General features: G+C 55.8%; 1 protein-coding gene across 2 annotated transcripts in view; it reads right to left on the bottom strand.

Moving 5' to 3' along the window:
* RFLNA (refilin A) overlaps positions 1-21,053 on the bottom strand; it is a 323,776-nt gene that overhangs the window by 12,714 nt on the left and 290,009 nt on the right. Inside the window, exons 6-7 of one of the 2 annotated variants that reach the window (XM_064379609.1) lie at positions 18,592-18,744; positions 18,107-18,225 (exon numbers count right to left, since the gene is read on the bottom strand). In XM_064379609.1, coding sequence (XP_064235679.1) covers positions 18,107-18,133 — 27 coding nt within the window. In that variant the 5' untranslated portion in view covers positions 18,134-18,225; positions 18,592-18,744. Of the gene's footprint in view, positions 1-12,930; positions 13,138-18,106; positions 18,226-18,591; positions 18,745-21,053 lie in introns of those variants that run through there. The other variant, XM_012447127.2, reaches the window with a different exon arrangement.

Here is a 21,053-nt window from a genome sequence, read left to right on the forward strand (position 1 = left end):
CTTTCTAACAGGCACAGGAACGGACTCTTTCTAACAGACACAGGAATGGACTCTAACAGGCGCAGGAACGGACTCTTTCTAACAGGCCCAGAAACGGACTCTTTCTAACAGGCCCAGAAACGGACTCTTTCTAACAGGCCTAGGAATGGACTCTAACAGGTGCAGGAACGGACTCTAACAGGCCCAGGAACGGACTCTTTCTAACAGGCCCAGGAATGGACTCTTTCTAACAGATACAGGAACGGACTCTAACAGGCCCAGGAACGGACTCTTTCTAACAGGCCCAGGAATGGACTCTAACAGGTGCAGGAATGGACTCTTTCTAACAGGCACAGGAACAGACTCTTTCTAACAGACACAGGAATGGACTCTAACAGGCGCAGGAACAGACTCTTTCTAACAGGCCCAGGAAGGGACTCTTTCTAACAGACACAGGAACGGACTCTAACAGGCCCAGGAACTGACTCTTTCTAACAGGCGCAGGAACGGACTCTTTCTAACAGACACAGGAATGGACTCTAACAGGCGCAGGAACGGACTCTTTCTAACAGGCCCAGGAACGGACTCTTTCTAACAGGCCCAGGAACGGACTCTAACAGGTGCAGGAACGGACTCTAACAGGCCCAGGAACGGACTCTTTCTAACAGACACAGGAACGGACTCTAACAGGCCCAGGAACGGACTCTTTCTAACAGGCCCAGGAATGAACTCTAACAGGTGCAGGAATGGACTCTTTCTAACAGGCACAGGAACGGACTCTTTCTAACAGACACAGGAACGGACTCTAACAGGCCCAGGAATGGACTCTTTCTAACAGGCCCAGGAATGGACTCTAACAGGCGCAGGAACAGACTCTTTCTAACAGGCCCAGGAACAGACTCTTTCTAACAGACACAGGAACAGACTCTAACAGGTGCAGGAACGGACTCTTTCTAACAGACACAGGAACGGACTCTTTCTAACAGGCCCAGGAACGGACTCTTTCTAACAGACACAGAAACGGACTCTAACAGGCCCAGGAACGGACTCTTTCTAACAGACACAGGAACAGACTCTAACAGGCCCAGGAACGGACTCTTTCTAACAGACACAGGAATGGACTCTAACAGGCGCAGGAACGGACTGTTTCTAACAGGCCCAGGAACGGACTTTTTCTAACAGGCTCAGGAACGGACTCTTTCTAACAGACACAGGAATGGACTCTAACAGGCGCAGGAACGGACTCTAACAGACACAGGAACGGACTCTTTCTAACAGGCCCAGGAACGGACTCTAACAGGCGCAGGAACAGACTCTTTCTAACAGACACAGGAACGGACTCTTTCTAACAGGCCCAGGAACGGACTCTAACAGGCGCAGGAACAGACTCTTTCTAACAGACACAGGAACGGACTCTTTCTAACAGGCCCGGGAACGGACTCTAACAGGCGCAGGAACAGACTCTTTCTAACAGGCCCAGGAACAGACTCTTTCTAACAGACACAGGAATGGACTCTAACAGGCGCAGGAACTGACTCTTTCTAACAGGCCCAGGAATGGACTCTAACAGGCACAGGAATGGACTCTTTCTAACAGGCCCAGGAATGGACTCTAACAGGCGCAGGAACAGACTCTTTCTAACAGGCCCAGGAACAGACTCTTTCTAACAGACACAGGAATGGACTCTAACAGGCGCAGGAACAGACTCTTTCTAACAGGCCCAGGAACAGACTCTTTCTAACAGACACAGGAATGGACTCTAACAGGCGCAGGAACAGACTCTTTCTAACAGGCCCAGGAACAGACTCTTTCTAACAGGCCCAGGAACGGACTCTAACAGGCGCAGGAACAGACTCTTTCTAACAGACACAGGAACGGACTCTTTCTAACAGGCCCAGGAATGGACTCTTTCTAACAGACACAGGAACGGACTCTAACAGGCGCAGGAACAGACTCTTTCTAACAGGCCCAGGAACGGACTCTTTCTAACAGACACAGGAACGGACTCTAACAGGCGCAGGAACGGACTGTTTCTAACAGGCCCAGGAACAGACTCTTTCTAACAGGCCCAGGAACGGACTCTAACAGGCGCAGGAACAGACTCTTTCTAACAGACACAGGAACGGACTCTTTCTAACAGGCGCAGGAACGGACTCTTTCTAACAGGCCCAGGAACGGACTCTAACAGGCGCAGGAACAGACTCTTTCTAACAGGCCCAGGAACGGACTCTTTCTAACAGACACAGGAATGGACTCTAACAGGCGCAGGAACGGACTCTTTCTAACAGACACAGGAATGGACTCTAACAGGCGCAGGAACAGACTCTTTCTAACAGGCCCAGGAACGGCCTCTAACAGGCGCAGGAACAGACTCTTTCTAACAGGCCCAGGAACGGACTCTTTCTAACAGACACAGGAATGGACTCTAACAGGCGCAGGAACGGACTCTTTCTAACAGACACAGGAACGGACTCTAACAGGCGCAGGAACTGACTCTTTCTAACAGGCCCAGGAATGGACTCTAACAGGCCCAGGAACGGACTCTAACAGGCACAGGAACGGACTCTTTCTAACAGGCCCAGGAATGGACTCTAACAGGCCCAGGAATGGACTCTAACAGGCCCAGGAACGGACTCTAACAGGCACAGGAATGGACTCTTTCTAACAGGCCCAGGAATGGACTCTAACAGGCGCAGGAACTGACTCTTTCTAACAGGCCCAGGAATGGACTCTAACAGGCCCAGGAACGGACTCTAACAGGCACAGGAACGGACTCTAACAGGCACAGGAATGGACTCTTTCTAACAGGCCCAGGAATGGACTCTAACAGGCGCAGGAACTGACTCTTTCTAACAGGCCCAGGAATGGACTCTAACAGGCCCAGGAACGGACTCTAACAGGCGCAGGAACGGACTCTCTCTGAGCCTCCAGAAGGGACCAGCCCTGCCAGCGCTTTTATTCTGGGACTCCTGGCCTCCAGAGCTGGAGATGGTAACAATTTCGTGCAGTCTGAAGCCACTGTGTTTGGCAATTGGCTGCAGCAGCCGTAAGGGGCGACTAAGCTGTGTGATTCAGGTCAATGACTTCCTGCTCTGGGCCACCACCGCCTCCGAGTCTCTGAAGTGGGGCGATGGGACCCCCTCCCAGGCTTCGGTGCGGCTGAGTCAGAGCCGGCAGCCACACAGAACAGTGCCCAGCCCAGGGGTGGCACTGGGTGCTGGTGGGCCCGCAGGAGGGGGGTCCTCCTTTCCCATGAAGGTCAGAGTGGAGGCGTTGCCCAGGACAGAGGGACAGCTCACACCCTTTGAACCTAAAACAACGCTTCTCCTTCCTTTCAGAAGCAAGCATCATCTCAGGACACTCAGTTCAGAAAACAAGGCTGTGGCAAGGCAGGCCTGTCATCATGTCCCATAGCTCACTGTCGGCAGCACTGACCCCGCCACATGACTCCATGTGACCCTGTGTTTCTAGAAATCATTTGTCACCCCAGAAGATGTTATCTGCAGCCCGGCATTTTCCCAAGTGCATGCAGGCGTTTGTTTGTTGAGCACCTACTGCGTGCTGGGCCTGGTAGGAGTGCCATGAGGTCCAGGAACCCCCAGAGCCCTTCTCCCACAAGAGGGGGTGACGTGCAGCCACAGGAGAGGAGAGAGGCCGACACCGGTGTGGAAGGGGACATGGACATGGGCTCTAAGGTTTTGGGAGGCGTTCCTTCTGTCCAGACACATGGAAGGGCTGGAGGGAGAGACAGGCAGCCTGCTGCTGGCATTGTGCACACTACGCTGCCGGGAAAGGCGAAATCCTCCCCCTCGAGCAGGGAGCGCTGATTTCAGAGGCAAAGGCTTTGTGCTGTGACAGAGCCCCGCTCCAGCATCCCTCTTGGGTCCACCCAGAACGAAGACACCGCTAAACCCTCAGGATACCGCCACACCTGGAGCATGGGTGCTGGCTAAGCCAGCCCTGTTCCGCCGGGTCCCCACCTGGCTTCCAGGCAGCAGACAAGGCGCAGGAAGGCCCAGGAAGCCTGAGCTCTAGGCACCATTTGCCAAAGGTCCCCGCTGAAAAAACACCTAAAATCCACCCAAGGTGGAAGGGCTGTGCAGGAGATACCAGACGCCATGAAAACCCAGACAGATGCAGGCCAGCGTCCAGTGGGCCTGGGTGCTGAGATGGCTCAGGAAGTCCCCACCAAGGCCCGGACACTCCCTCAGGGCTGCAGGCCCAGACACCACGGGAAGACGGTGGCAGCCACCAGTTCATCCCAAAGCTCGGAGCTTTGTCATTCTGGCTGCTGGGTGATTCGAACATGGAAATGGTCGTGGCACCCCGAGGACTCCAGCCAGCCTGGAGATGGGCAAGGGAAGTGCCTCTCACGGCCAAGAAGGTAGCCCGCAGCCCTGGAGGTACAGCTCTCCAGCCACGTGGGACCGAGATACTCCCAAAGCCTGGGTCACTGTCCCACGGGGGCTGTCCGGGCAGGGGAGGGTTGGGGGGATCGGGCACACACACACCGGGACCTGTCACTGCTTACTCGCCCTGGCCACACGGCCACCTTGAGCACAGGAAGTCCTGAGACAGGCCGGATCCCACCCCACCCCGGCCAGTCTGTCAGGCTCCAGCGCCCTCCCCCAGAGCCGGGCTCCTGTCCCCGTCTGGAGAGAATCCGGTGAGATGCCCTCAGCTGCCCTCGGTTTTCTCATCTGTGAAACGAGGCTGCGCCGGCGGCAAGGCCCACACCCCGGGCTGGGGGACTGTCAGGGATGCCTAGGCACAGGCTGGCGGTTTCCCGGGGGGGCCTCAGCATCCGCCTGGAGGTTCGGGATGTCAGGACGGGAGAACGAGTGAGTACCAGGCACATGGGAGGGTTGCCCAGATGCCATCCTTCCCTGCCCCCTGGGAGGGACGACAGAGCTGGCCCAGGCCTGGGTTCCTGGCTCCTCCAGGGTCCAGGGCAAGCCTGTTATAGCCTGGGGAGGCTGGGCTGGCTCCCAGGCTCCTGGGAAGCAGGACGGGTGTAGGAGGGCAGGACAGGCCCCGGAGGGTGCTGGGTCCCGAGGACCCCTGTGCCCACCAGGTCCCACCTGCCTCGCCCAGGACCCTTCCCCAGGAGCCGCTGGGGCAGGGATGAATACTCGACGGCTGGAAGTCAAAGTACACAGGGGCGCTGCAGGGCTCTTCCTGGCTACCGGGCAGGCCATAGCCCTCGGGCCGGCGAAGAAAGATAACCGCTCTGCTGTCGAGAGCTCAGTGCCTCACGGTGACGGCCTGCCAGACCTGGGATTCGGGCCTGGCTGGGCAGGGACTCACATGGAGGCACAGCCTGGGAGGCCACCCACAGATACTACAGCCCAGTTCACTGTACCGTGAGCTTTCACACAGGAACCAACCAGCAGCCCATCAGTGCAGGAGTAGGAAGCAGGAGGAGGTATCCAGAGCCCCTTGTTGCTGCTCCTGGAGACAGCAAGACAGCCAGGAAGCCCCACACGGGCCGCAGGAGGCGTCCTTGCCCAAGTCATATGGAGCCTTGCAACAGCTACCCCTGACCTTGGCCCCTGACCTCCCTCTGCAGCTATCAGAACTTGACTGGGATATAACTGGTAATCTGAGACCAAAGCGCACGGGCTGGGCTAAGGCTAATCTTGACCATCACCCACGAGGAAGACGAACCAAGGAGGGGGCGTTCAAGCACCAAGAATTCCCAACCTTCTGATGACAGCCTTGGCTATTGACAAATCCTGGGGCAGGGGCGGGCGCAGGGGTGGGTCTTTCTTGATCTTCCCCAACGTGGCACCTTGGGGCACCTGAATGTGGTTGTGGAAAGGACACAGTCTGTTTGGGGGGATCCCAGGAGACCCCAAGTGGAGGCTGCTTCCTGGAGAGCCATGAACCATCAAGGGCCCAAGATCTGACACCCCAAGCAGAGAAGCGGCGAGCAAACGTGAACATCGCAGCTTGGAGGCAGTGCTCCGGCTGGGTTCCCTCCCGAGACGCACAGGCCAGCTGCACCTGTCAGCAAGACGGGTGTGGCCTGCCTTGTGTCCCCCACAAAGATAAGTTCAAGTCCTAGGTACCTGCAACTATGACTTTATTTGGAAAGAGGATGTTTGCACATGTGATCAAGTTAAGATGAGGTCAGATTCGGTCAGGGTCACCCTGATCCAAGGGCTGATGTCCTATAAGAAGAGGTAATCTGGACATAGGGATGCACACAGAGACAGGAAAGCCACATAAAGCCAGGCAGAGACGGGAGGGGTGCGGCCAGCAGCTAGAAGAGGCAGCGGGACAGACCCCCCCCAACCCCACAAGAGCCTCCAGAGGAGCGTGCCCCTGCTGGCAGCGTGATTTCAGACTTCCTGGCCTCTGGAACTGTGAGAGGATGAATTTCTTCCGTGTTAAGCCACCCAGTCTGTGGCACTTTGTGACGGCAGCTCTGGGAAGCGAATGCAGGGACCCACAGTTCTGCCAGCCAATAACAGAGTTGGGGCCTCCAACCAAGGGCACAAGAATCCCCTTGTGCAGGCTGCAGGGCTTGGGGCAGGGTCTCTCCTTTCCCCTAGACACTCAGAACACTGGCCTTTCCCAAAGATACCTCTCACAATGGCCAGGTGGCCTCCCAGATGGGGACGCCCTCTCTGTTCACAAGAACAGAGAGCCCAGACCCTGCCCTTATAAAGGCCGGATCAGCTGCAAGTTGGACAAATACCCCTCTGGATTTCTGTGCGTCCTAAGATACAGAAGGCACATCAGGAGCTGTCTGCAGCCCATGTACCATCCCCCACAGGGAGGCCGGGCACTGGAGGGCAGGCAGGATAGACCACACCTGTCCCCAGGAAAGCTGCCCCGGGAAAGCTGCCCCAGGAAAGCTGCCCCCGGTCTGTCTGGCGGCATTTGCCCCATGCAGGCGGCTCCCTTGTTTCCAGAGCACCCGTGAGGCCGTGAGCCTATGTGTCTTCTTTTCACACTAAAGCTACAGATACAGCTGAGTTTCCCAGTCAAGTGGCCCAGCCCCTGAGACCAGGGCTGTCAGATACTTTGCTGAATTTCCGCTGGAGGCCAGTTCACTGGGGACGGAGCAGAGGCGGCTGGAAGGAGGCGCCAGAGCTTCCGGCTTTCCCTCCTCCCCCCACCCACAGCCTCCCTCTCTGCAAACAGGCTCCTCCCTCCCATCTTGTCCTGACACACCTGGCTGTCTTCCACCTTAGCTTGCTCAGACATCTTTACAGTAACACTCCTGTGAGCCAGCCAGGGAGTATGGGGGGGCTGATCCCTGTTTTCCTAAGTCCATCTGTTCAGCCATCTGTTCATCCATTCATCCTTCCATCCATCTATTCATCCATCCATCCACCCTTCTGTCCATCCATCCATCCATCCATCCATCCATCCATCTACCCATCCATCCATCCATCTACCCATCCATCCATCCATCCATCTACCCATCCATCCATCCATCTACCCATCCATCCATCCATCCACCCTTCTGTCCATCCGTCCATCCATTTGTCCATCCATCCATCCATCTATCCATCCATCCATCCGTCCATCCATCTACCTATCCATCCATCCATCCTATTTGTCCATCCATCCATCCATCCATCCGTCCATCCACCCTTCTGTCCATCCATTTGTCCATCCATCCATCCATCCATCTATCCATCCATCCATCCATCCATCCATCTACCCATCCATCCGTCCATCCATTTGTCCATCCATCCATCCATCCATCCATCTACCCATCCATCTGTCCATCCATTTGTCCATCCATCCATCCGTCCATCCGTCCATCCATTTGTCCATCCATCCATCCGTCCATCCGTCCATCCATCTTCTGTCCATCCCTCCATTTTTCCCGACCCCAGCACTACCTCCCTCACTCCCTTTCCTCTCTCATACTCAGTTTCACCATCACAGACCAGAAGCAGAAATGAGAAAATTCAAGAGTCCCAAGGGTCCCAGCCAAGGTCCAAAGGGACAGCTGAGACCACAGGCGGTCTCAAAGAGCTGGGCACCCCCAGGGAGCTTTCAGGGCTGGGCTTCTCTTGGAATCTGGGTCCAGGGATCCAGCATGTCTTCCCTAGGGAAGCTCTCATGAGCGCTATTCAGAAATCCACCCACTGCCTGAACAGGGAGAGATTGGATGGAGGGAGGAAGGCCTGAAGGTGACAGAGCCCAGGCCACCAGCTGTGGGTGCAGCCCAGGGCCAGCGGCCCCATCTCTGCATCTGGGAGGCAGCAACAGCTCGGCTGTCACCTCCTACCATTGCCCCATAAAAGGCTGAGTCCTTTGCCTGCTGGTGGGGGGGCTATTCCCTTGAACTTGCACCCTAGGGAACACAACATAAGACCCCAAATGCCACTTTCAGTCTCTCTAAGGGCAGTAAGATGGCACAGGGCTACGTCTCCAAACTGCCCATAGTAACTTAGGGAGACTGGTCTGCCCCAAAGCCATCCTCACTCCTCCATGATGCCAACCCCCAAATGCCCATAGCAGGGCAGGGCAGGGCAGGGAGGAGAAGGGCAATGGGTGTTTGCTCAATCTGCAGTGACGGTGCAGGCCCTGGGAGCGCAAAGGCAGCAGAGGCAGCGTCCGTCCTGCTCCGCTGTGTCCCTCAGCCGCCCAGCTTTCGACAGCTGCGGGCTGACAAATGGCTGTCAGTCAATGAGTGGATAAGAAAGTTGTGGTCCATATACACCATGGAATACTACTCAGCCATAAAAAGGAATGAAATAATGGCATTCGCAGCGACCTGATGGAGCTGGAGACCATCATTCTAAGTAACTCAGGGATGGAAAACCACACATCCTGCGTTCTCACTCACAGTGGGGAGCTAAGCTCCCAGGATGCAAAGGCGTAAGAACGACATGGTGGACTTTGGGGACTCAGGGAAAGGGTGGGAGGGGTGAAGGATAAAAGACTACACATTGGGTTCAGTGTGCATTGCTCGGGTGACGGGTGCACCAAAATCTCACAAATCACCACTCATGTAACCAAACACCGCCTGTTCGCTCAAAACCTGTGGCAGTCAAACATTAAAAAAATAAATTTAAAAAAAATTTGTGGGCTGAATGCAGCTGACAGACAATCCCCCCTGACACCAGGTCCAGAGGGCAGGCTCCGCTGTCCTGGGCCACGCGGGAGGCAGGACACATCCGGCGCTGATGAAAAAGCCACGTTCGGAGACCCAGACAGCACCCGTCTCAGTCATGCCTCTCATTTGAGTTCTAATTTGGGGAGTGTGGAAGTTCATGATGCCTTTTTCAAAATAAAACAGTCACAAGTACTTTTTTTTTTTTTTGAGACAGTGTCTCACTCTGTCACCCAGGCTGGAGAGTGCGTCCATGTGCTGGAGAGTGCGTCCCTATGTCCAGGCTGGAGGGCAGTGGCACAATCTTGGCTCACTGCAACTTCCACCTCCCAGGTTCAAACAATTCTCTTGCCTCGGCCTCTCAAGTAGCCAGTATTACGGGCACCCGCCATCACGCCCGGCTAATTTTTGTATTTTTAGTAGAGATGGGGTTTCACCACCTTGGCCAGGCTGATCTTGAACTCTTGACCTCGTGATCCACCCACCTCGGCCTCCCAAAGTTCTCGGATTACAGACATGAGCCACCGCACCTGGCCACAAGTACTTTTTAAAAGACCAAATGGAATTTTAATTTTTGGCCTTAGCTTTGCCTAGAAGTCACTGACCTGGCCTCTCCTAGCCCCCAACGCTCCCTGCCCCTCCGGTGGCCCCTGCTGCCTCTCTGTGGCTCCTCGAGGCATTTGGTTATACACATAAGTTCTTTAGCAGTGATTTCTGAGATTTTGGTGCACCCATCACCTGGACAGGCCACGCCTGGCTTGCTCCCGCCTCAGGACCTTTGCACATGCCATTCTCTAGGGCTGAGCACACCTCAGCCCTAGCACTGTAAACTTCACTCCCTGAGTGTGTGGAGGTTTCTATTAACCGTCACCCCTCTGTCTACCTGCCTAAAGCTCCCCGCTCACCCAGCTCTGGCCTTAAGGGCGCTTCTGCATCCACTTGGGGCCGCCACACATACTTCAGCTGGTGGCCATGTCTCCTCCGCGAGGATGCCAGTTCATGAGAGCAGGGCCCTTCAGTGTGTTGCTCACTGCTGTGTCCTCCATGGCCCCAAACAGAGCGCGGCGCGCAGTAGGTGCTCAGTAAGTACTGGGGGACCAATGCCTGATTCTCGGCTCTTCCTTTGGTTTGGGAGTGCTAGGGAATGTTCCCACCTTTGCTCCAAGAGTGAGCATGAAAACCCCATGGTGAATGGGGAGGGGGTTCATTCATATCCAGCCTGGTCCCCAAGGCCTTTGATATCTTGGGGGCTGATCTTGCAGACTGCAGCTGCCCAGATCAGCTGCAAGGTGGTTTGGCTTGGGAGTGATAACGAACATTCCCACTGCCTGAGTGGGGGCGTCCAGGAGGCAAGTCCAGCTTATTCAAAGTAGGGGGCCTCTTTAATGCACACCCGTCCAGCCTCCTAAAGCAGGTGACAGGTGGTGAGGACCTCAGTGGCTCGGATTTGGGGCCAGGACTGCAGTCCACTCCAGCAGCTGAAGGATATGCCACCAACTTTGATCAGAAAGGTGGTGTCTGTCACTGGATATCGGAACAAAGCCATCCACCCTGCAAAATGCAGTCTGAACTCCAGGCCCCTATGGAAACCCGGCACCACCCACCCCAGCCTATTCCTCAGGCGTTGGGAAGTACCAGCCTCGAGGCGCAGGAGACAGTATGGGGAGCTGATATTTTGCCCACATCGGCACCTAGAAAGTGCTCTCCCTGAGTTATCCGTGAACAGAGTGCAGTTACACACCACTCAGCAAAGTTTAGCAGGAGTTAATGGGGAGGTGGGGCGCCGTGTAGGGTGGGCAACGGGTGGGTGGGCATGGCCACAGCAGCAAGCCCCAAAGCTGAGAAGAGGTGGCGCCGGGCAATACTTTCTCTCTTTTCAATACAAGCAGCCCTGCAAACCTGGCAGGCACACAGGCGTTTGCTTTTTAAAAAGAAAAAATCACAGGTAGTTAATGAGCTGCACAGTGAAATGGGGGATGATAGGAGGTTGAAGGGCAGGCTCTCAGCCACTCCTGGGTTCTAGCCCAGCACAGCCACTTCCTGGCTGGGCAACTTCGGGCAGGTTGCTAACCTCCTCTGTGCCTTGGCTTCCCCCTCCGGAAAACAGGGCTAATCCGAGTGTAGGCTTCATGGGAATATCGTGAAAATTAAATGAATCGATGTAAATAAAGAGCTTAAGACAATTGTCCTGGCACACGGTACAAACTCTCCAAATGCCAGGTATCATTACCCATGAGGAAACAGCCCCAGGCTTTGCTTTTAAGCCAAATTAAAAGATCAGGGCAGCACAGTTCCATACCTGGCATCCAGTGAGCAGGAAGGAGAAAAAATAAAGTCAAGTAGAACAGCCAAGACAAGTAAGCCAGCCACGCGATCCTTGCGGCAGCCACGGGCTGGCCTGCACGGCCGAGAGCGCTTCCAGAAAACCCTCTGTAAGGAGGCTTCTGGGTCATGGAAGGCACCGAGGAGAAGGCGGGTCCCCCATCCTTTTTCTCCAAGCCCCACTCTGCAGGGCGCCACGGGAATTCGGTCCCAACGCGTGCAGCCCAAATACACGGCGGTGCCAAGTCCCAGGCGCTCTGGCAGGGAAGCTGGCCCCGTTTAGACAGCAAGGTCAGGTTCGCCGCAAACAGCCCTGGTCACCTCCAGCAACTCCTGGAAGTCCTCACTGCCCCTTCCACACGCCAGGCTCCCTTAAAGAGACCAGAGTTCAAGTTCGCTGCATGATTTGCTCTAAGATAGTGACTCCCAGACTCGGCTGAACGTGACAATCACCCGGGGAGAATGAAAACTCCTGATGGCGAACTGCACCCCCTATCAATTCAGTGAGACCATCCGGGGGGTGAATGTGTGTATGTTTAAAGATTCTCCAAGTGATTCCAATGGGCAGCCAAGTTAGGGACCCCCTAGGCTAAGAAACAAGCCAGGCAGGAATGAAGGTCAAGTCATGAGGTTTGAGGACTTGAGGACGGGACCGCTCCTTTCTGCTGTGGGGAGGAGGATTTTGTGCAGGAGGGAGGCCTTTTTTGCCCTGTGAGTGCCAGGCAGGCGTCCCAGGGCCCCAGGAAAGTGGAGCGGAGCCAGCACACACGCCCCAGCAGACAAGCTGTTAAGGTGGGCAGGGCACAGCCAGAGAGCGGGCAGGGCTGGGGAAACGGCACTAGGACTGCGGCTACCTCCACTCATTTCAACTTGTCATTTCCTCAAGCTGCAGAGGCGCCCGCTCTGCCCACATGGCTTCCCCGCCTGCCAGGGGGGTGTCCAGTCTCAGGCCAGGCGCCAAGCTGGGTCCCCACCAGAGTCCACCCCCAAGCTGGGCTGAGTCTGGCAGGAGACAAACTCCTGAGTTTCCTGACCCAGGGATCCAGCCTCCCCCGCCCGCCTCAGCTCCACGTCAACATGCCTTAACATCCCGGGAAGGAAGGGATCCTGTCTGGGTTTGGTTATAAAAAAAAAAAAGAAAGAAAGGAAGGAAGAAAAGGCTTTCACGTTGGCAGCCCCAGGACAGTAAACAGGGCACTCGGAGCCGCAGAGAGGCCAGGTCCAGATGTCTGCAACGTGCCGGGCCTCTGGGCGCAAGCCCACCTCGCCAGCAGCCAACTTCTTTGGGAATTTCGGAATCTTTACCCCGTCCCGTTAGCCCCTGGTTATTACCGACAATAGGAAGAATCGCTCAGGAGGGAGGCCCACCCCCTCCCCCTACACACCCAGGTCCCCTCCTGAGGAGCGTGGCTGTCACTGGCCACCTCCGCGGCTGCGGGGCAGGGAGAGGAGGCCTGTCCTGCTTCTGCAGTAGCGCGTCTGGGGGCGCAGCCCCCGGCGCCCCCGCCCGCGCGGCCCCCAGTTTGGGCGCAAGAAAACCTCCTTACCGCTCTGGCCTCGCTGGGTCCCGGGGACTTCGAGGAGGCGCCGCCGCCCCCCGCGCGCGCGTCGAGGATGCCGGGCGCCAGGGAGTAGAAGGGCGGGCTGGGGCTGGGGCTGGGGGGCAGCCCGGAGTCGGGGCTGTCCAGCAAGCCCTCCCGGCCCGGCTCCTTCAGGCTGTCCTCCATGTCCTGCAGATGCAGGTGGCCCACCATGTCTAGGGGGCGCGGGGCGCGGGCCCCCCGCTCCTCCGGGGGCTCCTCCACCGCTCTCCGGGGCCCGGGGCAGGCGGCGGCGGGGCGAGGGCTGCACGCCCAGGGACCTGCGGGCACCGCGAGAGGCGGCGATCGGGCCCGGCGCCCCCCACCTCCAGCGCCCCCGATCCCTGCAGGCCTGCAGCCTGCTCGCCCCCGCGGGCCGCAGTCCTGCCCGCGCCGCCGCCCTCCGCCCTCCGCCCTCCGCCCTCCGCCCTCCGCCCTCTGCCCTTCGCGGCGCCCGCCCGCCCTCCGGGCCCGGCCTCGCCTCCGCGCCGCGCTCCGCTCCGGCCGGCCGGCCCAGCCCCGAGGCGCACGTCGCCGCCCGGCCCTCTCCGCACCTCCCCGGCCCGCGCCTCCTTTTCTAGGCGCCTCCTCCTCCCCCTTCCTCTCCCCGCCCCGGCCTGCGCGGTGGGCAACCGCCCCAGGCCGGCCCCTCCGCCGAGGCCCTCCCGCTCCCGGGCACTGCGCGCCCAGCCCAGCCGCCCCGGTCCCGCTCCCACGAGGCGCGCGTGTCCCCCACTCCCGGAACAAGCACCACACCCGCGTGCCCAGGGGCCTCGTGGGGTCCCCAGGTCATCCCAAGAAATACGAGCCGTCAGCATCATCCTATTTCATGGTGCTCCTGTAGGTTTTCTCCATCTCATTTGAAGTCCCAAAAAAAGCAGCTTGAGAAACTTTATTTCAGAGTTTTCTTTTTCTCTGTAACTTACAATCGATGGGGAGGAGGGCCACCACTGTCCTAGTACTGGCGTCTCGGTTACCCGCACACCTGGGGCCGACTGTTTGGGCCTTGAGGGTGGAAAGCATTGCGGGGAGCCTGTGGGAGGGGGGCGGCAGCGGCGATGAGCAGCACTTCCGGGAATCCCCAGGCATCTGGCTGTTCCTGCACTTTTTCCAGGCAGGTCCTTGCTCATGGACAAGGGTCCTGCCCGTCTTTCCCTTCTTTTTCTTCCTCCCAAGAGAGAAGAACACGTGTTTCCCTTCCTCGCTGTTTTCTTATCAGATGCCTGGCAAGGGGTCTCCGCATTTCCAGCGCCCAACCACACAGACGCCCCCACCCCTCTCCTGAGCATCCATCCTTCCATTCTGCAGTGGGGCAGCTACGGGTGTCCACGGATTGCTTCGAAAAGCAGGAATGTGGGAGAGGCTAACAGGGCAGAGAGAGCAGAGGGAGGAGGGGTGAAAGGGTGCTCAGATACACTCACTTCCATTCACCCCTTTGTCTGGATAGAGCAGAAAGCCCAAGATCAGGGCCGGGAAGCCGGATGCCAGAATCTGCTCTTTGGACACCCGCAAAGTGAGGACAGCACTTTGAAGCGCGTTCTCAAGCTCCCACTCTGCACCCAGCCTTGGCCAGACCTCAGAACAGACGTGCTTCAGACAGCAGGCCCCTGCCCTGTGGGGGGCCCAGTCTGATGAGGGAGGCCGCAGTGCACCGGGAAGCCAAGGCTGTGAGTCTAAGGGAAGGAACTGAATGAGGTGCTGCACCCAAGAATAGTCCCAGGGTCAACTTAAGGCTTGGGTAGTCAGGGAAGGCTTCTTGGAGGAGGCGATTTTTAAAGATAAGATCTGAATAGCCAAGCAGTGAGAATTAGTGCAGCACGTGGAGAGACCAGCTGGGCACAGTCTTGCCACAGCGGGAATAAGGTGCATGCCAGGACACTGACGGAGGGTGGGGCCAATTCCTGGGAGCCCCCAGGTTGAAAGGCATGCACTGTCACCAGGTGAATTTACAGCCCATTTCCATATCGGCCAGGAAAGAACGGGGAAGTCTGCTGCCCAAACAGAACTAACCAGAGGTTTGAATATCTGGAACGTTCTGGAAAAAACAAAACAGGACAACGGACCCCGTTTGCTTCAATTCTTAGCCAAAGCTAAGAATTCTTCTTCAGCCCTTGGGCAACTTGACCAGAATGAGCGGCTGAACTGCTGTCACCAGGGGGGAGGGGGCGTCCTGGAAATTCACATTTCCCAAATGCCCACCCACCCAGATCAGAAGTCTTCTGCTTCCCTGGAGAAAGTCTTCAGCAAGAACTAATTTCTTCTTATCTCAGGGATAGGACCAATGACCCCTTGGCCACAATAGCTACTAAGGGCAGGGCAGGATGTGGGCAAGGCAGAGTTTCAAAATTGTAGGGTTCCTCTGCCTTTGTTTAAAATGTTGATATTTTGAGGGCAGGAGCGGTGGCTCACGCCTATAATCCCAGCATTTTAGGAGGCTGAGGTGGGTGGACTACCTGAGGTCAGGAGTTCAAGACCAGTCTGGCCAATATGGTGAAACCCTGTCTTTACTAAAAATATAAAAAATTAGCCGGGCGTGGTGGTGGGTGCCTGTAATCCCAGCTACTCAGGAGGCTGAGGCAGGAGAATCACTTGAACCCGGGAGGCAGAGGTTGTGGTGAGCCGAGGTCACGCCACTGCACTGCAGCCTGGGCATCAGGGCCAGACTCCTTCGAAAAATGAAATAAAATAAAATAAAATGTTGATATTTTGTATTTTGTTCTTTTTTTTTTTTTTTTGACAGAGTCTCGCTCTGTCGCCTAGGCTGGAGTGCAGTGGCGAGATCTCGGCTCACTGCAACCTCCGCCTCCCGGGTTCAAGCAGTTCTCTGCCTCAGCCTCCCAAGTAGCTGAGATTATAGGCGCCCACCACCACGTCTAGCTAATTTTTGTATTTTTAGTAGAAACGAGGTTTCACCATGTTGGCCAGGCTGGTCTTGATCTCCGGACCTCATGATCCACCCACCTCGGCCTCCCAAAGTGCTCGGGTTACAGGCATGAACCACCTTATCCGGTTGATATTTTGTTCATCTTGAACAGTTTGCATCCATTTGACTTTTAAAACATTGCAGCAAGATACTATTTGTGGCGATTCTGTGTTTGGAGGATGTCCTGAAATTCTCCTGCCTCACTCTAATCCTGGCCCCCTTGTGCCATTCATCCTGATCTAGAAGCGCACTTATCAGGAGTGCGGTCATGACTATGTCCACACCTGGGTTCTGGAAGTTTCTCCTGAAACAGACTGCCCTGTGTGAGTAACGATGGGAGATGTGTGCATGCGAGATGGCAGGACGAACATGAGTGCACTACAAATGTCAAACCCCCAGTGAGCGGCCCACACGGATGACCCCGGTGACCGTGGCCTCTGACCTATTCGGATCCGCTGCTGCGGGCTGGGGACCGCCCCTCGGCTGAAAGCCGGGTACTGTGGAAGCTTCTATTTCTCATAGCGCCAGATGGTCTGCAAATGTCAAAGAGGGGAGGAAAGGCCAAAATTTCCATAAATTCATTTGAGCCAGTGGACAGGGCAGGAGGCTCTTGTGGCTGGTCTCAGGAGGAAAGGGGGCCTGAACCCCTGAAATGTGAGGCCTGAGGAGTGAAGAAGAGGGTCTTTCAAGATCTGGGTGTCTGCCCCAGGCCCAGTGCTGTCGGAAGGGACAGAGTGAAGGAGGCACCTGGTCTACAGGGGCCCTCGGGCTGTGCTAAGGAATTGGGGCCTTATCTGCCAGGGATGGAAGAATCTGCAGAGGTTTTGAAGCAGGTTTCAGGAATGATCTGATCCAAATAGCTTCCAAAGTTCCTCACTATACACACATATACATATAAGCAAAGTTGGATTAAAGACAGGAGAGTTTGGAGGCAGAGGGAAATTGAGCAGAGGAAATAGATATGTAATAGACAAGAGGTACTGGGGTACCCAGACAAGGCGTCCTAAAGAGTGGGTCCCGTGCTGCAGAGAAGGGGAGAGGGAAGACCCCTTTACCGCACACCCCTGGGGAGGAAGACCTTCTTCCACAAGCTTCTGAAGTCACTGGCTTTTAAGAGCACGCACTGGGGGAGAAAGAAAAGTGGACTGGAGTGACCCCAAGCCCCAGGGTTCCCTAGCACTCCCTGGTCCGCGGTATTTTCTTTCCCAGGCTGCTCTGTGTGGGGAGCTCCACTCTTTGAGGAAGGCCAGAGGGAAGGGCGTCCAGAAAAAAAAAAGGCGTTTTGACAGAAAGCCATTAGCCACTTGTTCCAAGCAGCACTGCAGGAAGGTCTTGGAGCTCGGGCTGCGCCTTCCCGGCAGCTGACGGAGCCCTACACCCACCATCGTGCACCGGAAGCCTGGCTGCGTCCTGCTTCCATTTTCAAACACAGCAGTCCGGCCGCGGGGACTCACACCTGTAATCCCAGCACTTTGGGAGGCCGAGGTAGGTGGATCACCTGAGGTCAGCCGTCTGAGACCAGCCTGGCCAATGTGGAGAAACGCTACTAAAAATACAAAAATCAGCCAGGTGAGGTGGTGCACATTTGTAATCCCAGCTACATGGGAGGCTGAGGCAGGAGAATCGCTTGAACCCGGGAGGTAGAGGCTGCAGTGAGCCGAGATCATGCCACTGCACACGGCCTGGGCAATAGAGCGAGACTCCAACTCAAAAAAGTAAATAAAAGAAAAGAGGAAGGAAGGAGAGAGAGAGAGAAGGAAGAAAGGAAAGGAAGGAAGAAAGAATGAAAGAAAGAAGGGAAGGGAGGGAGGGAGATGGAGCCATGGAGACTCAGAGAGGTTAAGTGACTGCCTGAGGTCGCACAGCCTACCCTAAGTAGAAAGCCACACTGGAGGCTGCGAGGGTGCATGGGAGGAAGGCTGTCAGTGGGTCCCAATGGATCGTGACACGGAGGCAGGAGGACTGAGGTCATCGTGCCGGACAATAAGACCCTTTTGTGACCTGCAGAGACGGCCCCGAAACAAGGCCATCTGAGAGCATGCCGGAGACCCTGAGGCCCAGGCTGCACTGAACGCAGAGCTCGTCTAACGGTGATCACTCACAGATCACTGCCCACCCTTGCCCACCCTGTGGGAAGTTCCCCAAGGCCAGGGCTTGGTACTCCTGCTTCCCGGCGGGCTGTGCACGCCAGGCTCCACCAGCCTGTGTGATTGTGCTTACCGCCGCACCCAGCAGGGCACCAGCCATTCAGGCAGCCAGGGAGGCGGGGAGGCGTCACTGGCGGCTTCTTTAATCAGACGTGTCTTGCTTCCTGGTTCCCCAATGGTTGACATCACCATCTGAAAAGGTTGGCAGAACATAGTTACATCTCCTTGAGAGACACAGAGAGGGTAGGTGTGTTGCCTAAACTCACACAGCAGGACCAGGTGTTAATGCGCTCAGCCAGGGCCTTTCTTGGTTATGGTTCAAGGGCCCTCTCTGGAGTAAGGAGCTGCTCCTTCCTGTGAGTCATCGTCAAAATCCCCGGGACTCCCCTCCTTCCCCAGGGGGATAAGGCACCTGGAGGAAGCCCAGGGCTGTCTGCCATGGGTCAGGGGCCACGTGCGCTTCTCTTCCGTGAAATCCCAGGCAGGGGACCCATGCTGCCGAGAGCAGGTGCACCCCGGGAAGGGCAAAGGCGCCCACAGAGGGCAGGACCTCCTCACCTGTCATGTGTGGACACAGCTGGAAGTCCCGCTCGCCTTTCCAGGAGACTCACAGACAAGGAAGGGGTCTTCTGGGCCGGCTCAGTGGTCTGGGTTTGAACCCTGGCCCTTCCATGTCCTGGCTGTGTGATCTGGACCATTGGCCTGCCCTCTCTGTGCCTCCGTGTCCCCATCCAGAAAGCAGGGATGATAATAAAGGTAGGGAACAAAGATTAAATATAGGCATAATAAGGGTATGCTTCCAGATGCGCCAGGCAGAGCTGAGCCCCTGGCACCGCGCCAGGGAAAATTCCTCAGGCTCAGCTGGGCCCTGCTCTAACCACTGCACCTCATGCCTCTGCGTGAAATCACCAAGAAAATCAATACCCTTAGATACATACACACTTATGCATGCATATAAACACATACACACACACAAGCACCCATATGCACACACATATACACGTACACACATAAACATGTATATACACATAAACACACAAATATACACATATACACAGACACATACACAAGACACGTGTACACGTGTACATACGCACAAACATGCATATATGAATACACATGTACACACGTGTACCTATATGCACGCAAACACATGTACACATAAACACCGATACACGTGCACATATATATGCACACACATACACATACCACGTGCATGACACATATACCTGCTAACACACATATACACACACATATACACACCTGTGCCCATACACACGTATACACACGTATCTACACACATACACGCACACATACGCATCCACACTTTTTAGAATAAGAAAAAGGAGAGCGCTGCCGTGTCAGCGAACGCTTCGTCTCTCGCAGGCGGCGTCCCGGCTCTTGCCTATTTTTAGGGAGCACAGAAATCGCACTGAGCATCACTGAGAGTTTGAAAGCAGCCGTGGAAGAACCTGAAGTGGACGAGCTCAAAGGGGCAGTGAGAACAGAGGCAGGAAGAGTGGCTTCTTGATCACACGCTCCTGACAGCCCCCGTCTGAGCTGTCCAGCAGGGCATATGATCAAATGTTTTAGACTGAAGGCCCAGGTGGCTGTACGACCGCGACACTTCGGCCTGTGCACCCTCAGCAGACCGGGTCCTGGTGCCTGGCCGGGGGACGCCTCCCTGGCCCAGGGAGTCCCATTTTCCCTGGTGGCCCGTCTCTCCCGGGGACTCTTTCGCAGTGCCCTTGCTTAGTCCCCAGCTGTACCGCAGACGCCCGCGCCTGGCCAGAGCTCCAGCAGTGACTCACCTCTTCATTTTTAGTCCATGTCCCTTCGGAGCCTGCAGCCCGCCTTTGCTGGGCAGCTGTCTGTCTGGGGGTCAGAGCCCATGCCCTGGGCGTCCACTCATAAAACCAGCTCTTGACCACCTGCCCTACTAAGACAGGGAAGTGGGCACCGATTGCATTAACAGTGCCTTTGACCTGGGCATAGGTTCTGCTGGCATCTGCATGTGCGTGTCCAGGACAGCTCCGGGTTCCCAGTGCTTTCAGTAAGCAAGGAAAGCTGCTTTCAGGGTCTGCCGCCCGGCGCCTAGACTTGGCATTCCCGAGCCCCTCCCGTTCCCATTCCAGAATGGGGCTGATGGCCTCACCTCACAGCTCCAGGCAAAGACGCCCACAGCCGAGAGGCTTCTCCCTGGCTGTAAACTCACTGCATCACACCTTCAAGCTGTAAGGAGCTTTTAGCTGAAAAGGCCTTTTTTGCCAGCTTCTCCCAAGCCTGAGTAAACAAAAAACCTATTTATGTCTTCAGAGCACTTAATTAAGCCGGAACAGGGATAAAATCAGAGACTGAGTGAAGAGAAAATACAGTCCCTAAAGTCAGAAGACGGTCGCCCAGCCGGGCTTGGCCAAGAGCCAGCTGTGTGTTCTTGGGGGAAGCTGGGTACCCCCTGAATCTTTGTGAGAATATAATGAAAACCCAAACACCATTTGGGTTTGTTGGGTGTTGACACATCTCTCTCTCTCTCTCTCGTGTATGTATGTGAGTGTGTGTGTGTCTGTGTGATTGTGTGAGTGTATATGTACTGTTTATTTTGTGTTTTTTTGCTAAACCATGTAAAAGTTGGTGGCAAACATCATGCTCCCTTGCCCCAAAAGTCTTCAACAGTCCCTCCTAAGAAGATAGATGACGTGGAACCACAGCACTGCCATCATAGTGAGGGAATTTAACACTGGTACGACTATATAACCTATATTCCATATCGAAATGTCCCCAATTTTCCCAACAATGTCCTTTAAAGCTATTTTCTTTCTCAACCCGGGGCTCAAACACACATTGCATTTCACCGTCACTATCAGGAGACAATTCTTCATGAGTTTCCCGTGTTTATTCCCATCTTGCAAACAGAGGCCCTGGCCACCCTTGTTCTGGGCTATCATTTCAAGAATGTTTGTAGGGAGAACAGTTTTGAAATGTAGAGATAGTGTCTCTCTTCATATCAAAGGATAGGCACG

Source organism: Aotus nancymaae, unplaced genomic scaffold (assembly GCF_030222135.1).
Source record: "Aotus nancymaae isolate 86718 unplaced genomic scaffold, 86718_ANA_hifiasm-v0.15.2.pri h1tg000021l, whole genome shotgun sequence".
Taxonomy (NCBI): Eukaryota; Metazoa; Chordata; class Mammalia; order Primates; family Aotidae; genus Aotus; species Aotus nancymaae.